Raw genomic sequence first — 18,854 nt, 5'->3', positions numbered from 1 at the left:
TCTCTGGAGGTTTGTGGGTATGGATCAGAGGGCTGGACGCTAAGCAGCTCAAACAAAACGTTTGTTGGCATTTGGGCGGAGTTGCAGTTCCTCGGAACCCCGAGTACCTCCTTAGTAGCCTGCAGTCCGTCCACCGCCGGCTGCCAGGGCACTCGCTCTCACTCCCCTTCGGGACCATTTCTCTCTCTCACAGCTGCGCTCATCACGTCCCTGCACTGGCTTACAGTTCCGACCCACGTTGAGTTTTAAGATTATCCGACCGGTGTTCAAGGCTTTCAATGGGCTCGCACCACCATACGTGCAGCAGCTGCTTCAGTCACGCACTCCACCGTGACCTCTGAGATCCGCGGGCCGTGCCCCCTGGGGTGGCCACGGGGCTGCTGTCTGCACGCCGCCCGGGCTCCGGAGTTCCCATGACGGTCGGGAACTCACAGGAGATGGAGACTTTTCAGTCCCGGCTGAAAACCCCCACCACCTGTCTGACGCAGCGGCCTCCTATCTCTCCGGTTCTCGACCTGGTCTCTTTAGTCTCTCTCCACAGTTACTTATCACTCATTCCTTCCTGTTTTACCTGCATGCCGCTCTGAGATACATTGTTTAAGGGAGCCTTATACATCCATATTATTCTTAGGTGTCTGAAACAGATTCTGGGAACTTCATGAAAAGATAGGATAAGCGATGCGTAACATCCAGAAGAGGACGTGGTAGGTAAGTGTTGCAGACGTGATGAGGTAGGCTGGGGACACGTACGCAGGATGGAGAAGGGCCGGTTACGGTGACAGGCGTGAGAATGGTCTGCAAGAGTCCTGCGAGCAAGGGGAAGGCCTCGGAGCAGGAGGTGAGACACTATGAAGGCAATGTTGGCATTGTCTATTGTGCAGCAGCTCGATCTTGGTCTCCGTGGCCAATAAATTGCTTATGATTTCAGGCACGTGCTTATCATAACATTGTCATGCCGACAACAACACTGGTCTGCAATTGGCAACACAGGCTTTATTATGACCACACATCGGTCTGTTAAAACAACAGTCACCATTTATAAGTGAATCAGTTGACATCGTAAAAACACAGGCCTGCTCGCAAAGCCACTGAGGCATGCAGGCCCAGGTTGGACTCTAGGCCGTTCTATAAAGAGCCCAATAAATACTGTTCACGTAAAAACGGCAGATAAGCTATCCCCGTGGATTTCTGCGTGCACATGGGCCCGCTGTGTGTCGCCCATCTAGGCCGTGCCAGCTCTTTCCAACGAGCTTGCCAAGGTGGTTAAACAGACGGCACGGCACACGTTCAAGCTGTTCTGTATGTGGCTTGTGAGCACTGCGCTGTGAACCCGTGTGCGCTAAAGTACATAAGCAAAATCCTCATTTTGAGACTCGGTGAGGCTTTTTTCCTATTTTAAAGTACAGATAAAATAAATAAAAGATTCGCAATCATAAAACCGCTGTTCAAAACAGTGTATTTCCATAAACACTGCTAGCCGGTTTCCCAAAGTATTGCGACTCTCGAATTGTCTCTGTGAGCCTCAGGAATTACCAATTCACCATAATTATCCTATTGGTGCCTTGATCTGGCTCTCAGAGCCACAGACATGAAAGATGAATCCTAAAATCCTGAATAGTACTTTAGTCTGGCTCTGTGAGCCTTGGACATTAACAATGAATTCTAAAAGTGCCTTATCCTGGCTCTTTAAACACGACTGTGTTACTCAGGGTATATATGTAACTCATATACAAGTTGTGGTCTCGTTTATTTAAAAAGATTAAACTAATAAAAACGTGGTTATGTCACAGAAGCCCACATGCCATTGTCTTTCTGAAAACGGATTCAGCTTATTAACGTAGATGGTTTAAACAACATTGGGCTCATTGTCTGATTTACCACTTACAAGGCCGTGGTGGGGCCAGGTTAAGGATGTTGCATGTCATGCTACGCATGGAGATATAGAATATTAGACTTTGCACTGGTAGGTTGTGGTTACCACACAGTTCTCTCCATGGAGAGGTGAGAAGACGGTGAAAATGAAGGGAGAACGTCAGCTCTGAGAGATCTTTCTATCCACCAAACGTTGCCTCGGAGTGCAGGCGTTTCATACCCATGTGTTCACAGCTCACGGGCGGTCTGGCATCAAAGGTCGTGCGAGAATTATTCATCGCAGAAGCAATGCGTGGGAATAATTTTTTCCTGAACGTGAAAATCATGATGCATATAGCTGCCAACATTACCCGATGAGAATGTGGGTTAACACCCATGTGGGAGACAGCCCGCTCAAAAGAGAGAGAAATGCTTTGCACCTGGCCCGCTGAGTGTACCACTGCTGCTATTGTGTTGTAGCGCTGGCGCCTGCTATTCATTCTCACGCTCTCCAGCTCGTAAGAAGGCGTTGCCCCAGTTCTGTCATTAAAAGTTGGCGGGTATATTTGTCCGTGATTTTTTGTTCTCCCTATTTTTATTTTAGTTTTTTCTTCAACCATCAGTTATATTCCCATTGCATGAACGTGTATTGCAAGAATCCTCCATTTTGGTTGCCCCTAAAGAGACACAACAAACATGGCCGCCTACTTAGGGAACAACCCCAAAGCAACACGACAGGCCTGCTGTCCCCTTCAAGGATCTCACTGACACTCTCCTCACGTGTTCATTTATTGCCTCCGACCATGAATAACCACCCACACCTGAGCTTGGCCGAATTAAACGCAGAAAGGTTTTTGATGGTGCATTTTTACGTTGCTCACCAGAATGGGAAACGAAAACACACTTCAATGTAATACTCAGGCGTGTAGTACCCCAGTTAGCTTTAAATTTGTGTAGGATACCCCAGGACACATATAAGACATACCGATTATGTATTTTGCATTGCATGTTTAAGAGTTGCATGCATTTTAAACACTTGGAGAGACGCTAATCTTCCTTGTTTTCATGAACAGAATCTCTTAATTGTCTCTAGTCTGTCCTCGAGTCATAGCTGAGCCAGTATACCTCAATGACTTCGTAAGCAGGTTGGTCAAGAACTAGATTGTAGTACGCAAGCCACTATTGGCAACTGCAATGTACAATGGTTTAGCTGAATCATCAGAATCGGAACATCTATTTATCCTGGACGAGTTTCAGCTGAACGGTAACTCGGAGAACAATGTTCGCGATGAAATTTGTCCGGTAGAAACGACATGTCGCTTTGAAACTGCATCAAGCGTCCTCCGGGTCACAATGGCGGCAATGTGTTTGCTGTGTTGGGCGTGTGGACGCGGGGACCGAGCAGGTTCTTTGTGGTGGAGGAGCGAGTGCTGTGCTGCACGCGAGGACTTGTGGAGCGGCTGCACCTTCTCGAGCTCTGGGACTCGGCCCTGACCCGCGTGCTCGCAGCGGTCCGCACGCTCGCTGTACGTGCGCACGGCGCCCCGCCGCCGCTCACTACCCCACGTGTCTCGCGATCCCCACTACACAACGCTGTGGCTCGTTTCAAAAGGATGCTCACGCAAATGTACGCAGGTTAAACGTCGTGCGTCATTGGGACCCATTAGCACGGTTGGCTACGTACGGTACGATGCGAAAGAAGTTCAACACGTGTGTATGTGTGGTGAACTTCTTTCGCACCGTACGTAGCCAACCGTGCTAAGCGGAGGTGCGGGGGGAAGGATAACGAACTATACACAAAGAGCAGTTCCAAAGATTTAAGTTTCAATTTATATATAAAAGTGCATCATGCATACATAACAAGTTTGATAGGGATGTGATGAATTCCCAAGTCCCGTGCAATAATGACCTGATGAGTGCCATTTAAAATGATGAACGTCTCCGTTACACCCTAAAGAGAAATGAGTCTGCGTGCATGCAAAAAAATCTGAAACGCGTTCAACAGATTTTTAATCTTGAGGTCTGGATGGCTGACCAAAATGGAGTCATCTGCCACAGAATCCCACCCAGCCTCTGTGAAATCAGTCGAGACTGCCTTAGTGTGTGAGAATGGGAGGGTGTAAAATGTCCCGAAGAGCTTGTTTCAGCGCGTTTCACTTCTGTGGCCACCTTAGCAGTGTAACAGGAAACACTCGTGAGCTCACAAGTCATCATGAAATCTGCCTCCCACAACAAACCAGCACTTCGCTCAGAAAGAGAAAATGCAACGCCCTTTGCATGTATTTTGTCATCATGCTCGATATGCACCAAATAATATGGCGTGTGTGCGTGTGCACAGCCTCTTGTCCGTATGGGTACGCCACGTGGAAGTGTGCATATTTCCGTTGACATACTTGTGCTCTCTCAGCAGACTTGCTGCAGTGAGCCCGAGCTTCTGCGAGGCCTAAAGGAGCTCCTCATCTCGTATGCCGACACCATGCAGGTGAGCCATCGCCCCGCAGCACTAGCCCTGGCCTTTGGGGGAGATCTGGCGCCTACCGCTTGCCCACCGACACGAGTCGCTAACTTGCCTTCATCTCCCCTCTTCAACGCTCACGAAAAATCACAACTTTTAATTTTTCCCCCAAACCCTATTTTACTTCCGTTCCCAATGTTTACGTACGAGGGCTACCCCAAATGTAATACCTCCTATTTTTTCTCGATAACTGTTTATTCAACGGACAAACATTTTTCGACATTCGCTCGTTGGTGTATTTCAACGTGTGGCTGTTTTGAACACAATGCATTATTTTAATCGTACCATCGTGAAACCAAGATGAGAGCATTTCTGTCTCGGTAATATAACTTCATCAGAATCTCATAAAAGCCCAAACCATAGTCACGAACAGCATCCTGTAGAGCGGTGTCGTGTTAAAAATGTTGCAAATGTAAGCCGCCCCTTCACATGGGCGGGAGTGCATTTCAGTTGGTAACCGAGTGTTGTGTTTTGCTGATTTCAAATTGCCGATGATGGCATTGAGTTCTTAGATGGCCTTTGTGCGCTGTAGTTACCGATCTAAAGTTGTGGTTGCTCCACGCTTGCTGTGTTTGCAGTGTGTTGCCGAATAGGCAGTGAATCAGAATCTGTTTATCCTGGAGGAATCTGATGAGCTATGAAGCTATTTTTCACAGATGTCCAGTGGGGGACGGGGTTCAGCAAGTTACATCACCAAAATAATACAATAAAGGATACCAGAGCAAGATAGAGACATGTTAAGCAAGTCACAAAACAAATATATACAAATAAATGTAAATGAAGCATGGACGTACAAACTGCACTCACACATAAATTCCCAGTGCAAGCTTGGGCCAGGCAGCACAACAACGACAACAATAAGACACCACAGTGCCAGGATTACATGGCAGTGGTTGTGTTGCAGGGCCTCGGTGTCCCCGTGCAGCAGCTGCTGTCGCTGCTGCACGACTTCCGCGCTCAGTACGGCGAGGCTCTGCACGCCAAGTGGGCGACCGCCTTCCAGTGAGTGTGGCCTCGCGTGATGCCATAGCACCGCCACTTCGCCTTCTTCTTCTTCTGCTCGCATCTGGTGGGGTGAATGGCAAAGTTAAGAACTATATCCCAAGTTAAAACTATTGAAACTATAACAAAAAACATTACCAGATGAGGCCCACTGAGCTATATAGCTCTCGATTATTGACTTAAAGCTTTCGTGACTGCAGGAATTAATATTCTTTGGATCTTTCGGTAAAGTTACGTAGATAGGTTTCTTTGAATATGTAGCTCTATTTTCAGAAGCGACCTGGCCACAAATGATAGCTCAACGAAGTTGCTTATCGTGTGGAAATTAACAGCAGACGAATACTCTAAATGCTTGTTGATTCTAAATGTGGAGGAAAAAACCGGAGGACCCGCAAACTCTCAAAATACAGCAGGCATCAGGGTCGGGATCAACCACGACCTCCTGTACACCAGGCGAAGTAGTTAACATCTCGCCACCGCAGCACCCCAGTTTGAAATCGACATCACGGCTCCGTGTGAGGCTGAAGGGATTTCCGCTTCTGCCTGTTGCGTCGTCTCTACCACGCTGCACTCAATAACGACACCGCAGATCACAGCGCTTCTCGCTCTGCTTCTTCCCTCGCGTTGCTCAACTTGGGAATTCCCCCCATCGCCCTCTCTTTGCTCAAGCTCTTCTAACAACCTTGCTCAATTCAAGCGACCTGTCACCTCGTATCGATTACAACTGCGATGGTGCTGTCTGTTGACGGCCCATTGAGGTTTTTTAGCCTTTGGGCCTGCGCTCAGCAAGTGTGTTCGAAACAAAATATGTCCAAGAATATGTTTCAGCACTCGGGCTGACACGCTAACAGGCCAGCAGCTGAGACTGGTGGCTCGGTGAAGTTCTCCCACGTCGCTCATACGCTCACTGTGCCTCTGCCTCCTGTAAGGACCATTCTGGATGGTGATTCGTACAGCCCGGTGAACCTGGCCTCGGAAGAAGAGTGCGCACGTCTGGTCATCGCCTTCCCGCTCTCCAGCATCCCCACAGTGAGCAGCCTGTGGGCACACACACATACACACGCAAATACGAGCGCACAGACACACACACACTTGTAAACACACGGATATACAACAACAGTCGCCATTTGCCACCCAGTGATGGTGATGTCAGCGTTTGTTGCTGCAGACTTCTCAGCATTGAGCATTGGTGACTATTGTGGAATTAAACCAGTCTACAGTTATCGATCTCGACATTACTGCTGCCTCCAGCTCACATTTATTTTGATGGTTACCAAAGATAGGAGGACCACAATGCATTACTTCAGAAAATGCGGATGGTTTTTGCACAAACCATAAAAAAGTTTGTTCCCATGGATCGTTGGCAGGAGGTCATGGGTCAAACCCGGGTGTTATGGGTAATCAACCATGGAGATGTCACGCTAGTGAGACTTACTGTCTCATATGATTATTCCATATATATGAATATCTCATTCACACTTCCCTTCATTCATTCATTGCTTTTGTTCCTTGATGATGTGTGACGTGTCCACCTGCTTTTACCGCCTATTGAGAAAATCAGGAAGCTGACACTATAACGATGAGAGGGTACCCAAGCATGTAAGTTATATTCGTGTTTCTAAGTTATGAAGCAAATGTAAAGTGGCGAAAACATTGCCACCACACCCCACCGTCACATCCTTCATCTAGGTGACACGACAGCTTCGTGGTTCACATTCAACGTCTCAGGTGTGCTCTTGGGGCATGCAGGTTCACATCTCGTCAGTCTAGGTCTTCAACTTGGCTACTCACCTCTGAGTGCCTTTCCAATGCCGTCTGTGTAACCTTAGCTCTGCCATCACACGGTCACGCCCCACCCATTGCAACCTCTTGTTGTCGATTTTGTCTACTTTAAGATGTTTTCCTGTTCGTGTTTTTTGTTTGTTGTGGTTGCACCCGATTCAAGAGCCGAATGGCTCACAGGGCTATACGAAAATAAAAAAAATAAGCAAATGAACTGAACTACTGTGTTTTGCTTCCACGCCCTATTCCAAAGTTCCACCAAGTTGCTTACCCTCGTCTGGCAACGCTAAGCCAACACATTCCACATTCCCCTTGACTCAAAGGCTTATTTTCCACTTCTAACAATAACCTACTCTCATTTATCCACAATAATCATACGTAATTTCGTGAATTTGGGCATTGCCATGGAAATGTGGAATTTCCATCACTGGCTCGAGGCCACCAATGGAGATCGCTCCTTTGAAACAGAAAACACTTTGACTTTTGATGCAAATTTGACTACCAAATATCTAAAGTTCTTTGCTACCATACCTTAGCTTCTTACTGACACATGCGATGAAGATAATTTTCTTTGGGATGATTCGGCAAAACAGAACCGCTCGCAACTGCTCGCAAAACACAACTGTCGTGCGGTGTGCATTTAGCAGCCAAGGCGACGAAGGGAAGGCGGTGTGGCTCAGCAAGAGAGCAGTGTTCAAGCCCCCTCGATGTTGTCCCATAACACCCGACAGGGGTAACCCGGGCGCTTTCCTTCCCTGTTGTCATCTCGCGCCCCTCCCAACTCTCGGAACGTGACCTCTGCGTGACGCCTGAGCTGTCGCATCCTGCCCCCCACATTACCGCTCACCCCCCGCCACCTCAACCGCTGCTCGTCCCCCGTGACCTTTGCTCGTCCCGCGCGGTGACGCAGGCGTCCAGGGCATGTGGAGAGCGCTCCCTTTGAAGAGAGGGCCACTCCGAACGTCACGGGCGCGTCTGATCACGGCGCGCGCAAGGCCCTGCCCGCTCGCTCGCTCGCTCCCAGAGATGGGACGCGTGAACGCACGCGCGTGCGCGCGCACGCGCGTGTATTGCGTGCGCTTTGTCACATGTACGTACGTGTTAGTTTAAAGTCCAGTGTGCTGGCGTCTGTGACACGGTGCCTCCACTGTATAGTTTTCTTGTATTTGACCACGCAACATTTTTGAATCGGAGTTCAGCTGTATTAATTTAAACCATACAATTTAATTAAAGTCTGCTCGTTGAGACAACATCAACGTTCCTCTTTAATGAGGCATGGGACAGGGGGATGCGTACACTGCTGTAAAGGAGTGGAAGACGTTTGTTTAAAAAAGGAAACTAGTTTTAATAAACATGCACAATTGTTTTCTCAATTTATTAGAAACACTACCGCTCGCACACACACACACACACGTGCAAATGTTCACATACACAGGTCTGGGGAGCGGTATTACAGTGGTTAGCGTGTCGCGCCACAAACCTGGCGACCCAAGTTCAATCCCCGCTCATGGCCACTACCAGTGACGAATGTCTGAATCGGTCCTTGGCCTCCCCTAGGTCGACGCAGCCTCAAATGGGTACTTTGTGCAGTGGGTAAACATCGCCACTGGGGGAGACAAAGGCGGCCGGGTGTGATGTTGGCCACCCACCCCCTCGTGTGCCGTGCCGGGCTTCGTAGGTGCTCCTTAACAGCACTTGCCTCAACAGTCTGTGAAGGCTACACGGGGGATCTTTGTCTGTGTCTTTGGTGCAGCACAATCAATGTCCACTCCTGGGGTGGCCGCTGTCTACACTGGGGCCTGTTCCGCTCCCCGCACAGTCTGCGGCTCGCCTTCATCTGTGCGTCGCACACTCACAGCCGTACGTGCCCTCGCACACTGGCACACACACGAGTGGCAACGCTGGTCGTGTTTTGTGCAGAGCTGCAGTTTTACGCGATGGAAAGTAACTTAATTATTTGAAATGTTTAATGGTTTGGGATATGAGGATGTCATCTCTGGTACATTGTGGGAAAAAAACAGTGGTTGTGGCTGCAAACGGCCACTAATGGTAATGAGCACCGACAGATCTTTGAGTATGGGAGCAATGACTTTTAATAGATCAAAATACTCTGATGGCAGAAATACCTAGATTGTTTAAACATTTACGTCGTACAAGGGATTACAATCTATCGGTAACCAAGTCTCAAAACCTTTCTTTTCCAGTCATTTCGAGAATGGCGATATGTATTCAGTTTCGAGACTTGCAAAAGATTGCTGCTTGGGCTACCAGGGAATGAACGTGGTGCCTTTGTTTGGCTCTCTGTGCCTTTTACTGATCAATGTAAAGGATATATCTTCTCTTTAGAAATAGTTGTTTATCTAAATGAAAATTCACAGTGTATACCAGTTCCAGAGACGAGGCAAAACTAATGGAATTGTTGGAGAGAAATGTGAATATATCGGTCAATTCCTGGCTGTGCTTATCTTCATGGTAGCAGCTCAGAAGGAGATGTTTATAAAACTTTACCCATTACTGCACAAAGCCCCCTGTTGACTGTGATTCTGAACGGGACGCCGGCATTTTATTCAGACTGATGTTGCTCGCAAAACGTTTTTTTAGAACACCTCAAATTGGGTCCCACAGGTTTCATGGCAAGCGTTGTGGGCGTTTGCATGGCTTCAATCCACATTCGAACCCTGGAACTCAGAAAGTCTCCCGCGTGCAATTGGAAATGTCCCGGTGGTCTCCAGCTCGAACGGGAGGCGGGAGCAGCTGTGACAACAGCTGGGGAGACCCCGCTTACCAGCAGCCTGCCAGAAGTCTTCACCCCGATTCAGCATCACTGGCAGGGTCAGGGCAATATCACTTTTTCACGATATGGTACGATATAGAATGAGACGATGTGGCGATTGCTAGAACACGAGTTACCCATAACTTTGTAATTATATCTTGACTTAAAGCTTTTGTGACTGCAGGAATTCATACTCTTTGGGTCTTTCGGTAAAGTCACGTGGTTATAGCCACGTTATTCACGTCGTGATTTTGTACTTCGCTGTGCTTCAAGTACGAGTATAGATTGCTTAGAAGTTTTTCAACTACAGCTCGCTCCACATCATCCTGCCACACATGTGTCTACTCATCATCGCTTCATAATCTGTGACGCTTTTGTAGCGCACATGCTGTAATGAACGATGACGCCATATCACCACCGTGTAATCAATTTATCCGGGAAATATTTGACGAAGCACTCATATTAACCGATAAGAGGATTTGTTTTTACTTTTTGTTATTAAGGTAGTTTGTGTGTAGTATAATATAATGAATAGATACAGAATTGTATGCATGTATTCTGAGACCAATGATTGGTGCACTGGTATGTGTCTAAGCATCAGCACGCGCAGTATGCTCAGCAGAGGGTTGCAATAACTCGGAGTGAAGTGACTGTGTGTGTGAGAATTCCAATTACAGCACGAAAACAAACATTGGAAAATGCTGGTCTTGAGCTTTAATCAAGCCCAGCTTCTATGGCTTTGAGCACTCGTTGTGTAAGATAGACCAAGGGAATCAGGGAAACAGAGACCGACGAAGGAAATCAGGCGCAGATCGCTTATGCGAGTCGCGGGTTGCTATACAACACGCGTGGTGCTGTTGTCTGCGGGGAGTTTTCGAATGGAAAAAGTCTTTGGTGCTTGCCTAAATGTCAATAGCACAATTGGGATATGTCTTGTGCAATAAGAAAATAAACAGAGGGTGCATTTTAATGGGGACGTTCTGGAAAGGATGCCATATTTTGATTTCTTTTATACGTCTACTGTTTTCTTTGGTAATATTATTTTGTTACAAAGGCACCAGATGAAGAACGCAGCTTCACCCCATCGTTGGGAACGCCATGAAGAGAGCATGGCTCTTGAGCCAGCACAGCGTGGAGTCCAAGGCAGCCTCAGGATGTTTGCGATGACTGATGCATTCTTGCGACAACTTTAGCCGACTGGTGTGGTCATGAAGTAGGCGAGTGGGCCGAGCGGGATTCCCCTGGCAGCCTCAGCCGGTCAAGCAAGCAAGCTGTAGCTGGGCCGTGCGGTCTGCTCACATTGGACTGAGAGGCTCACTTTGCCAAAGGGGCTACCCATTTTTATCCAGGCTACCCTTAAAAACATTCGTGACGCACATATGTATGTTGAACTTATTTCGTACCGTACGTAGCCAACCGTGCTAATCGGAGGGGACGTCACGTGGTCACCACGAGGAGAGACGTGTGCTGGCGGTGGCGTCTCTCTCTCACTTAGGCCAATGCCAGGGCCGCGTTTTTTTATTTCAGAAACTGCTGAAAAGTACACATTATCTCAGGATGATGAAGCTAACCCAATCGTATGCAAATTTGCAGAGGAGAGCTGTGAGTTAATGGGATTTTCTCAGCTCCCTGTAGAGGGCAGACAGTGCCCAGTCATCGAACACTGAGCCAATTTGGACCAAATAAACTGCCTGGTAATTCCTCCTGGTTGTTATTACCAAACCACACCGTAGCACCCGGAGAAAACCCACATGTGCGAGGGGCAATACTCTATCCCCGTACGGATGGAAACAGATGGCGATTAGCCAACTTGCCGTATGGTCTTTGTCTTTTGTGTGTGTTGATTGCAGGTGTTCCCTGCTTCCCTGCCATTCTCCCCGGCCATCCCAGCCATCTACACTCAGGTGCAGGAGTTTGTCAAGGCCTGCTTGCATTTTTCCGAGGACCTGCATCTTAGGTAAAATCCTGAGTATTTTTTTTAAAACATTCATATTATATCAAAACTCTGTTTCTCCACACTCCAAGTGCATTGTGATCAGCCAATCTTGAAATCCATTATGTAGGAATAAACTTATTTACAGTTGCTATTGTAGTTAATAAAAACATATCAGAATCATGGTAGTCTACATATGTTTGTAATTTGCTGAAAGTGTCCATCCGTCACACTCTGGATCTCCCAAGCATACGTACAGTTGTGTGAAAGGTCTGTGAATATATGTTGTCCGTATGATGAACGTGCTGAAACGGATAATTGTTTAAATTTATATATGTCAACTCTGCCGTCTGCCGCCCGCTTGCGATATGCCTCTGTTTCTCCAATCCACAGTTTAGAAACGCATCCTTTACGTCGCTGGGAATAACTTTGGCAAGCGAGGGTCTCGTTGTCTGGCCCTCCTTGTGCGCATGCTTTGTCACTTCACGCGGCGTCGGTGTAGCTGCTCCGTTTGTCGGCGCCTTGCTTCGTTTTCCACCGAGCTAAATGAAACGATGAGCCAGACGAGAGCAGCTATGGGATGCTATTGTAAATCTGTAACAATGAGGACGACGTCCTCCCGCACAGCACCACGGAGCTGGATGACATGCTGCGGCGCTCCACCAACCAGCTGCTCACCCGGGCACTGGCAGGATCTCTGATGGAGCTCGCAACGCGGCCCTCGCTGGGCCTCATGGAGGTGTGTGTGAGCGTGACGAGGGGTCGTGTAGCGGTGAGCGCGCTGTGCTGCGGACCCCGGCGACCCTAGTTCAATTCCTGCTTACGGCCAACGCCGGTGACGACTATCTGAACCGGTCCCGGGCCTCCCCTAGGTCGACTAAACCTCAAATGAGTACCTGGTGCGGTGTGTAAACATCGCCACTGGGGAGACAAAGGCGGCTGGACGTGCTGCTGGCCACCAATGTCCTTGTGTCCTGGCCTTCACAGATGCTCACAAACAGCACTTGCCCCAACAGTCTGTTGAGGCTATACGGGGGGGGGGTCTCTGTCTTTATTAGTGTAGTGTGCACTGCACTGTGAACCCGGTGACCTGAGTTTGATTCCCGCTCATGGCCAACATCAGTGACGAGTGATATCTCAACCGGTGCTGCTGTTAGCTTGCACTGTCTTTGTTTTGTGACGTGATGCAATGCTGTGGTCTTGCATTCTCGTAAAATGCCATTGTGTACATCTGATGTTGTGTTGCAGTGTACTGTCTGTAATGTTGTGACGCAATGCTGTGATGATTCATTGTGATGTACTGGTACAGTGTAACGCTGTAGTGTTGTAGTGTGCCACTATAATGTTGAGATGCAATGCGACAGTATCGTTGCAGTGTTGCTGTCGTGTAACACTTTGGTCATGATATGCTGCGGTATTGCGTTGCGATGTAATGGCGTTCGGTGAAATTCTATATTCATGTGCCTTGTTCTAATCACGTTGGAGTGTTATGCTGTTGCGATGTGACGAGCAATGCTGCTGCTGCTGCTGCTGTTGTGTTTGCTTTGCAGCTGGTGCAGCTGAGTGTGAACATCGGCGAGCTGGAACAGAGCCTTCCCTCCCTTACAGACTTCATCTCAGGCCTGACTGGCATGGCCACAAGCGCCACCCACAACACGCTCCTCTATGCCAGCGACACTTTCAAGGTGAGTTTAACACTTAGGATGCTTTCGCGACCAATATCATCCATAATACAGTGTTTTTTGGGGTCAGATCGCGTAAAAATATAAATGTGTCGTTAAAACCGCTACCACCCGACACAGCCAACTAGTAAGGGTTGTCACGTAAACAGAACGTGACAATTCGTCACTAGTACAGCACACCGGTGTGTTGGAGAGCCAAGCCACAACATTTACAATCTGAGTACGACGTTTCGCCAGTAATTACAACCAGCTTCATCAGGCGACAGCCACAATGTGGCACTGGCATGTACGACAACACTAGCAACAGCAGAATTCACAGCGGCAGTAGCGTTAGAGCCGTATCTGGCATCGGATTCGCCCCATATACTTTAGATTACTTTAGGTCCAGTGGGGCTTGGTGCTGATGGAATACATCCTGCCTGTACAATAATGTTAACGTATATTTGATGGATAACACTGTCTTTATTAAAAGCCCGAATTATTTTTTGCTCAGAGCATTGACGCTGTGTTTATCTTCTGTGCACAGTCCCGAGCCAGTGGTGTACATTCCATATTGTCATAGCGGGGGCGAGTCCACCCATATCAAAACCATTGTTGACTTCCCTAGAAAGTAGGACCGATTTTCTAAATCCCGGAGGGATAACAGTCTGAGTCAGCCCCCAGCCAGGATTTGACCTCACGACCTTCCGATTGCAAGCCGGGGGTGTGTGGCTGAGCCGGCTGGTGAGTGTGGCTGTGTGCACCCGGCGCGTGCGCTCAGGATGCCCGGCGGCTGGCAGAGGAGAGCGTGGAGTCGCGCCTCGTGGGCAAAGTGGACGAGTTTGTGTCGCTGGCTGAGTACGCGTGGGCCGGCGAGGAACCCACGGGCCGCGCCAGCTCCTACCTCCTCGACCTGCTCACATTCCTACGCAGCATATTTTCCCTCTTCTCCTGCCTGCCCGTGAGCAGCCCCCTTACATCAGTCACCCGCAAAGGCACGCACGTCCACCCTGTAGAGATATTATCGTTCCACGACAAACACCGATAGTGCGCGTTATGGGTTTAATACTATGGGGGGAAACACCAGCGGCAGTGCTTCCTTTTTTTTTTCCCTAGAACTTTTTATTGAACGGACGTAAAATGTTAGGTGTTCATGTCTACGGCCGTCGATGATGTGAACGTGTATCAGATGACAGAGGCCCCTCTGTCAGACCACGACGATAACAGACCCATTGGTCTAGCAGGACTAAAGTGAGTGCCTGGTGCGGTGTGTAATCATCAGCACTGTTGGAACTAAGGCGGCCGGGCGTGGTGCTGGCCACCCACCCCCAGCCTTAATAGGTGCTCGCTAACAGCACTTGCCCCAACAGTCTGTTGAAGGCTCTACGGGGGATCTTTGTCTTTTTGTAAGCGTGCTGTGGCGAAGGCGGCGTGCATGGCGTGCTGCAAGCACCTCGCTGCCTCGCTGCTCTCACTGCTTCTGGGTGCTTCGGGGAGCCGGCTGTCTGCGGGCGCCCTGCAGCAGCTCAGCCTCGATCTCATGCAGTGCGAAGGTGGGTGACCACGCACACAAACACTTACCTACGTGCCGCACATATTCACGTACACTTTCGTCACGTACACATTGTCTTTGTCGCAAAGACAAAGATCCCCCGTGTAGCCTGTAACAGACTGTTGGGGCAAGTGCTGTTAGCGAGCACATACGAAAGCTGGTACGGCACACGAGGGGGTGGGTGGCCAACACCACGCCCGGCCGCCTTTGTCTCCCTAGTGGCGATGTTTGCACATCGCACCAGGTACTCATTTAAGGCTGAGTCGACCTAGGGGAGGCCCAGGACCGGTTCAAATAATCGTCACTGTTGTTGGCCGTGAACGCAGCGCCAACCGCTACGCTACTGCTCCCCACACACACACGTACATTCTCCCTATTGCTCATGGTCACAAACTGCATCAACTACGATTGTTTTAGGCTACGGTTCAGATGTCAATTGCCGTTGGTGTTCTGCAAAGGTAGAATCAAGCATGGGTCGCCAAGATCGTAGCGTGCAGCACGAGCAGCTATGCCACCGCTTACGTAACGGGTAACATCAGACGATGCCCCCAGGCTTATTGCGATATGAAATACTTCATGGGAAGTCATGAAAGTCATCTAAAGAAAATGGTCCCCACCGTGGGAATACTGAATTGCCGTCAAGGCACAGAACTGCCAGTGTCTCATTTGACCTGAGATATGCTTCGGACCCGAATCTATTTTTGTACCAAGGTGAAAAAAATATATATTATAAATTTGATATTCATGACCCAACAATTTCGCACCAAAACGTACCCATTCTGCCACCACTTATACAGTTGTTAAACGGCCGAACGTGGGTAGGGCCAGGGCACAGCCAACGATAGTGCGAGCGTCTACAAAATATTCTGAAACTTTCCATGTCGGTGCTGGAAAAGCTCCAATCACACCTTGGGGGGGGGGAGGGCGCGTGGCATTTGTGAGAAGCTCTGAGAGGGAGTGGCCACCCATTGGACCATAATTCACTAGCGTGCTTGTCACTTATGTATGTATGTTGAACTTCTTTCACACCGTACATCGCCAACCCACATAATTTGAGGTGCGGGATTAGAATTGCATTAGAATTATTAGAATCACACCGTGCTTCCATTCTGCATAATTTATTCTACATTGTAATGCAACATTTTTAAAGCACGTTTTAGGTTTGATCCTTTTGTTTTTGTTGTTGATTAAATATCTGGCTCATCTTAGATTTCCACGAAAGAGTCGAAAACAAACTTCACGCGAATCCGGGCACCTTTATAATGTTTTGAATCTTTAGGGGGCACTCTACACTGCTACAATTCAGCTGCAGCGAAAAAAAACAGAAGGGCACGACTGTTCCCTCGCCCCGCATGGGTTCTCTCTGGCACGGATTAGCAGCTGCGTGCTAGGTATATATTGTTCTAAAGTCGGAGGGCACGGGGTGCTGCGGGTTCACGAGCGGCGCTATCGAAGGCGACTCCACGCACCCCTCTCTTCGTCAATTCGAGCGCAGCTGCGCGCCGATTGGCTGTGGCTTTGGAGCCGCGGTGTTCGGGATCTCAATGCCACGTGCTGTGCGCCTCGCATCCTCCCTTCGACATCTCATCAAATATGGCAATTCGTAAAAAAGAAACCCGCATCTGAACTTCTACTGCTGCACGGCTCTTGATGTTGAGATACTTGCTGCTTAGCACGGAAGGTCTGTCCACACAGAAGCCCTTGTTTACAAAAACGTAACGCGCATCATCGCCTGCCACTCGGCCACGATCCCCGCCCCCCCGTGTGTCGGTCCGCCGCAGTCGCCGTCCGACAGCGGCCGTTCCGTCGACATTCTCCGTCTTCGCATTTCTCCTCGACGTGCCGTCTCCAGACGCTCGCGATCACCGAGTGACGGCCGTGGGCTGAGTCACTCGCTCACTCACTCCCTCGCTCGGATGATGTAGATTGAGGAAGCATCCCGGGTCTTCTTCTCGTTCTAAACCACCTTGCGTTATACTTTATTTTTTTGTTTACCTTTAATATCCCTTTTGCATACCCCCCCCACCGCACGTCTGCACACGCGAAAAGAAATCGCCGTTTTGAAAACGATCCGGACCACCCGCTCGAGACGGATTACAGTCACCCCGATGAATAACGAACGTAGCGGGATAGATCGCTGCAAGAAAGGAGAACCGTGTTTCTTAGAACAAATTGGCATTGTATCTCATGGAGAAAGTGCTCAGCAATGATCATTGAATGTCGGTTAGTCATGACAGATAACAAACACCTTCGGTACATTGGGAATTAAGAAGTTGCAAAGTCTTATTATTTTGCCGTAGCGCATAAAGATGCACGCTTGCAGTTGTTCAATTTATGGAACACTGTACAGTTGAGTGATTTTGTAAAGAATCCAAGACATCAAATGTACCACAATGACGATGACATTTACGAATGAAATGAGATGAGATGCATTAAAATCAGGATTTGATCAATGCTAGCTAAGCCTGATACAGGCCTCGACCAGCAGTGCTGGATAGGCCTCACATGAGTTCGCGAATAAAGTCTTATAGCCACCTTCATGTTATCTCTCAAGTGCCTTACTTGCTCTAGTGTGTACATAATATTATACTAGGACATATAAATTTACAACTGCTCAGTGTTGATGTTCAATTTCAACAGATACCTGGGAATTTATTTCGGGAATTATGAATGCAAGAAGCATGCCGCGAAGTTGATGAAATTGACGTCATTTGCAAGAGCGGACTGGCTTGCCTTTATAAATGGTTACATAGAGGGACACTTCGGTAATTCCCTTCGCTAAAATAAATATCTAGAAAGCTTTAGATGGTGGGAATCTTGGGAGACTGGTTTTGAAAGGTGTAAATATGTTTAAGTTCAATGAACAAGACAAATCTCTACAAGATAAAATAAGCTGCCATCAGCAATTTGATGCTTCGTGTTTATATACATGTTTAATGTCAACGCGAGAGTAACTTTCATCATTTTTAAATGTAATTTCTTCACCCCACAATTATATTTAATGTTCATACTGAAGGTTCCTCTTTGAGCCTGCCCACTCAATTCAGTCGATACAAAGGTCAGTTACTCAGACCTGCTCTACAAAGGTCATTGCCTCTTTTAATTTCAAGGATGTCTTGAAGTGAATGACAAAATCAAAGGTTATTATATGGTGGCTGCTTATGTCCGAAAGGTCTAGGAGTGTGTGTGGTTTGGACAATGATATGTTTGCGTGTGTGCCTATGTCTCTCACTGCGCTACACTACGAACCCAGCAATCCAAATTCGGTTCGCAAACGGTGACAGGCATCAGTGGAGACTGTTTAGTCCTGGACCTCCATGAAATGAGCACATGGTGCGATTTGTAAACATCAGTACCGGAGAGCCCAAGGCAGATGGGCATGGTGCTGGTCACACGACTACCCTTGCGGAGTCTGTCGGCTTTAATAAGTGCTCGCGAACGGCTCTTGCCAAAAAGTCCGTCCGGAAAATTAGGGGGGGGGGGAGGTTCTTTGTATTTATCCTGTGTGTGGCATGATGCCGTGTGTGTGGCATGATGCCGTGTGTGTGGCATGATGCCGTGTGTGTGGCATGATGCGTGTGTGTGGCATGATGCCGTGTGTGTGGGATGATGCCGTGTGTGTGGCATGATGCCGTGTGTGTGGCATGATGCAGTGTGTGTGGCATGATGCAGTGTGTGTGGCATGATGCCGTGTGTGTGGCATGATGCCGTGTGTGTGTGGCATGATGCCGTGTGTGTGGCATGATGCCGTGTGTGTGGCATGATGCCGTGTGTGTGAGATGATG

The 18,854-nt window shown here is 48.5% G+C and overlaps 1 protein-coding gene across 9 annotated transcripts in view; it reads left to right on the top strand.

Annotated features, from left to right (window-relative positions):
• The window catches only part of LOC116940440 (exocyst complex component 6B-like), a 105,303-nt gene that overhangs the window by 61,121 nt on the left and 25,328 nt on the right, over positions 1 to 18,854 (top strand). For 8 of the 9 annotated variants that reach the window (XM_076065961.1, XM_076065960.1, XM_076065955.1 and 5 more), the window contains exons 12-20: positions 3,257 to 3,377; positions 4,259 to 4,333; positions 5,271 to 5,368; positions 6,298 to 6,397; positions 11,774 to 11,880; positions 12,484 to 12,595; positions 13,407 to 13,541; positions 14,299 to 14,478; positions 14,929 to 15,070. In XM_076065961.1, the coding sequence (XP_075922076.1) occupies positions 3,257 to 3,377; positions 4,259 to 4,333; positions 5,271 to 5,368; positions 6,298 to 6,397; positions 11,774 to 11,880; positions 12,484 to 12,595; positions 13,407 to 13,541; positions 14,299 to 14,478; positions 14,929 to 15,070 (1,070 nt within the window). The remainder of the gene's footprint in view (positions 1 to 3,256; positions 3,378 to 4,258; positions 4,334 to 5,270; positions 5,369 to 6,297; positions 6,398 to 11,773; positions 11,881 to 12,483; positions 12,596 to 13,406; positions 13,542 to 14,298; positions 14,479 to 14,928; positions 15,071 to 18,854) is intronic. The other variant, XM_076065954.1, reaches the window with a different exon arrangement.

Source organism: Petromyzon marinus, chromosome 9 (genome assembly GCF_048934315.1).
Source record: "Petromyzon marinus isolate PM22_M1 ecotype Great Lakes invasive population chromosome 9, UKy_Petmar_22M1.pri1.0, whole genome shotgun sequence".
NCBI lineage: Eukaryota > Metazoa > Chordata > Hyperoartia > Petromyzontiformes > Petromyzontidae > Petromyzon > Petromyzon marinus.
The sequence above is the reverse complement of the archived record's forward strand: the minus strand, read 5'-3'. Positions and strand labels throughout refer to the sequence as shown.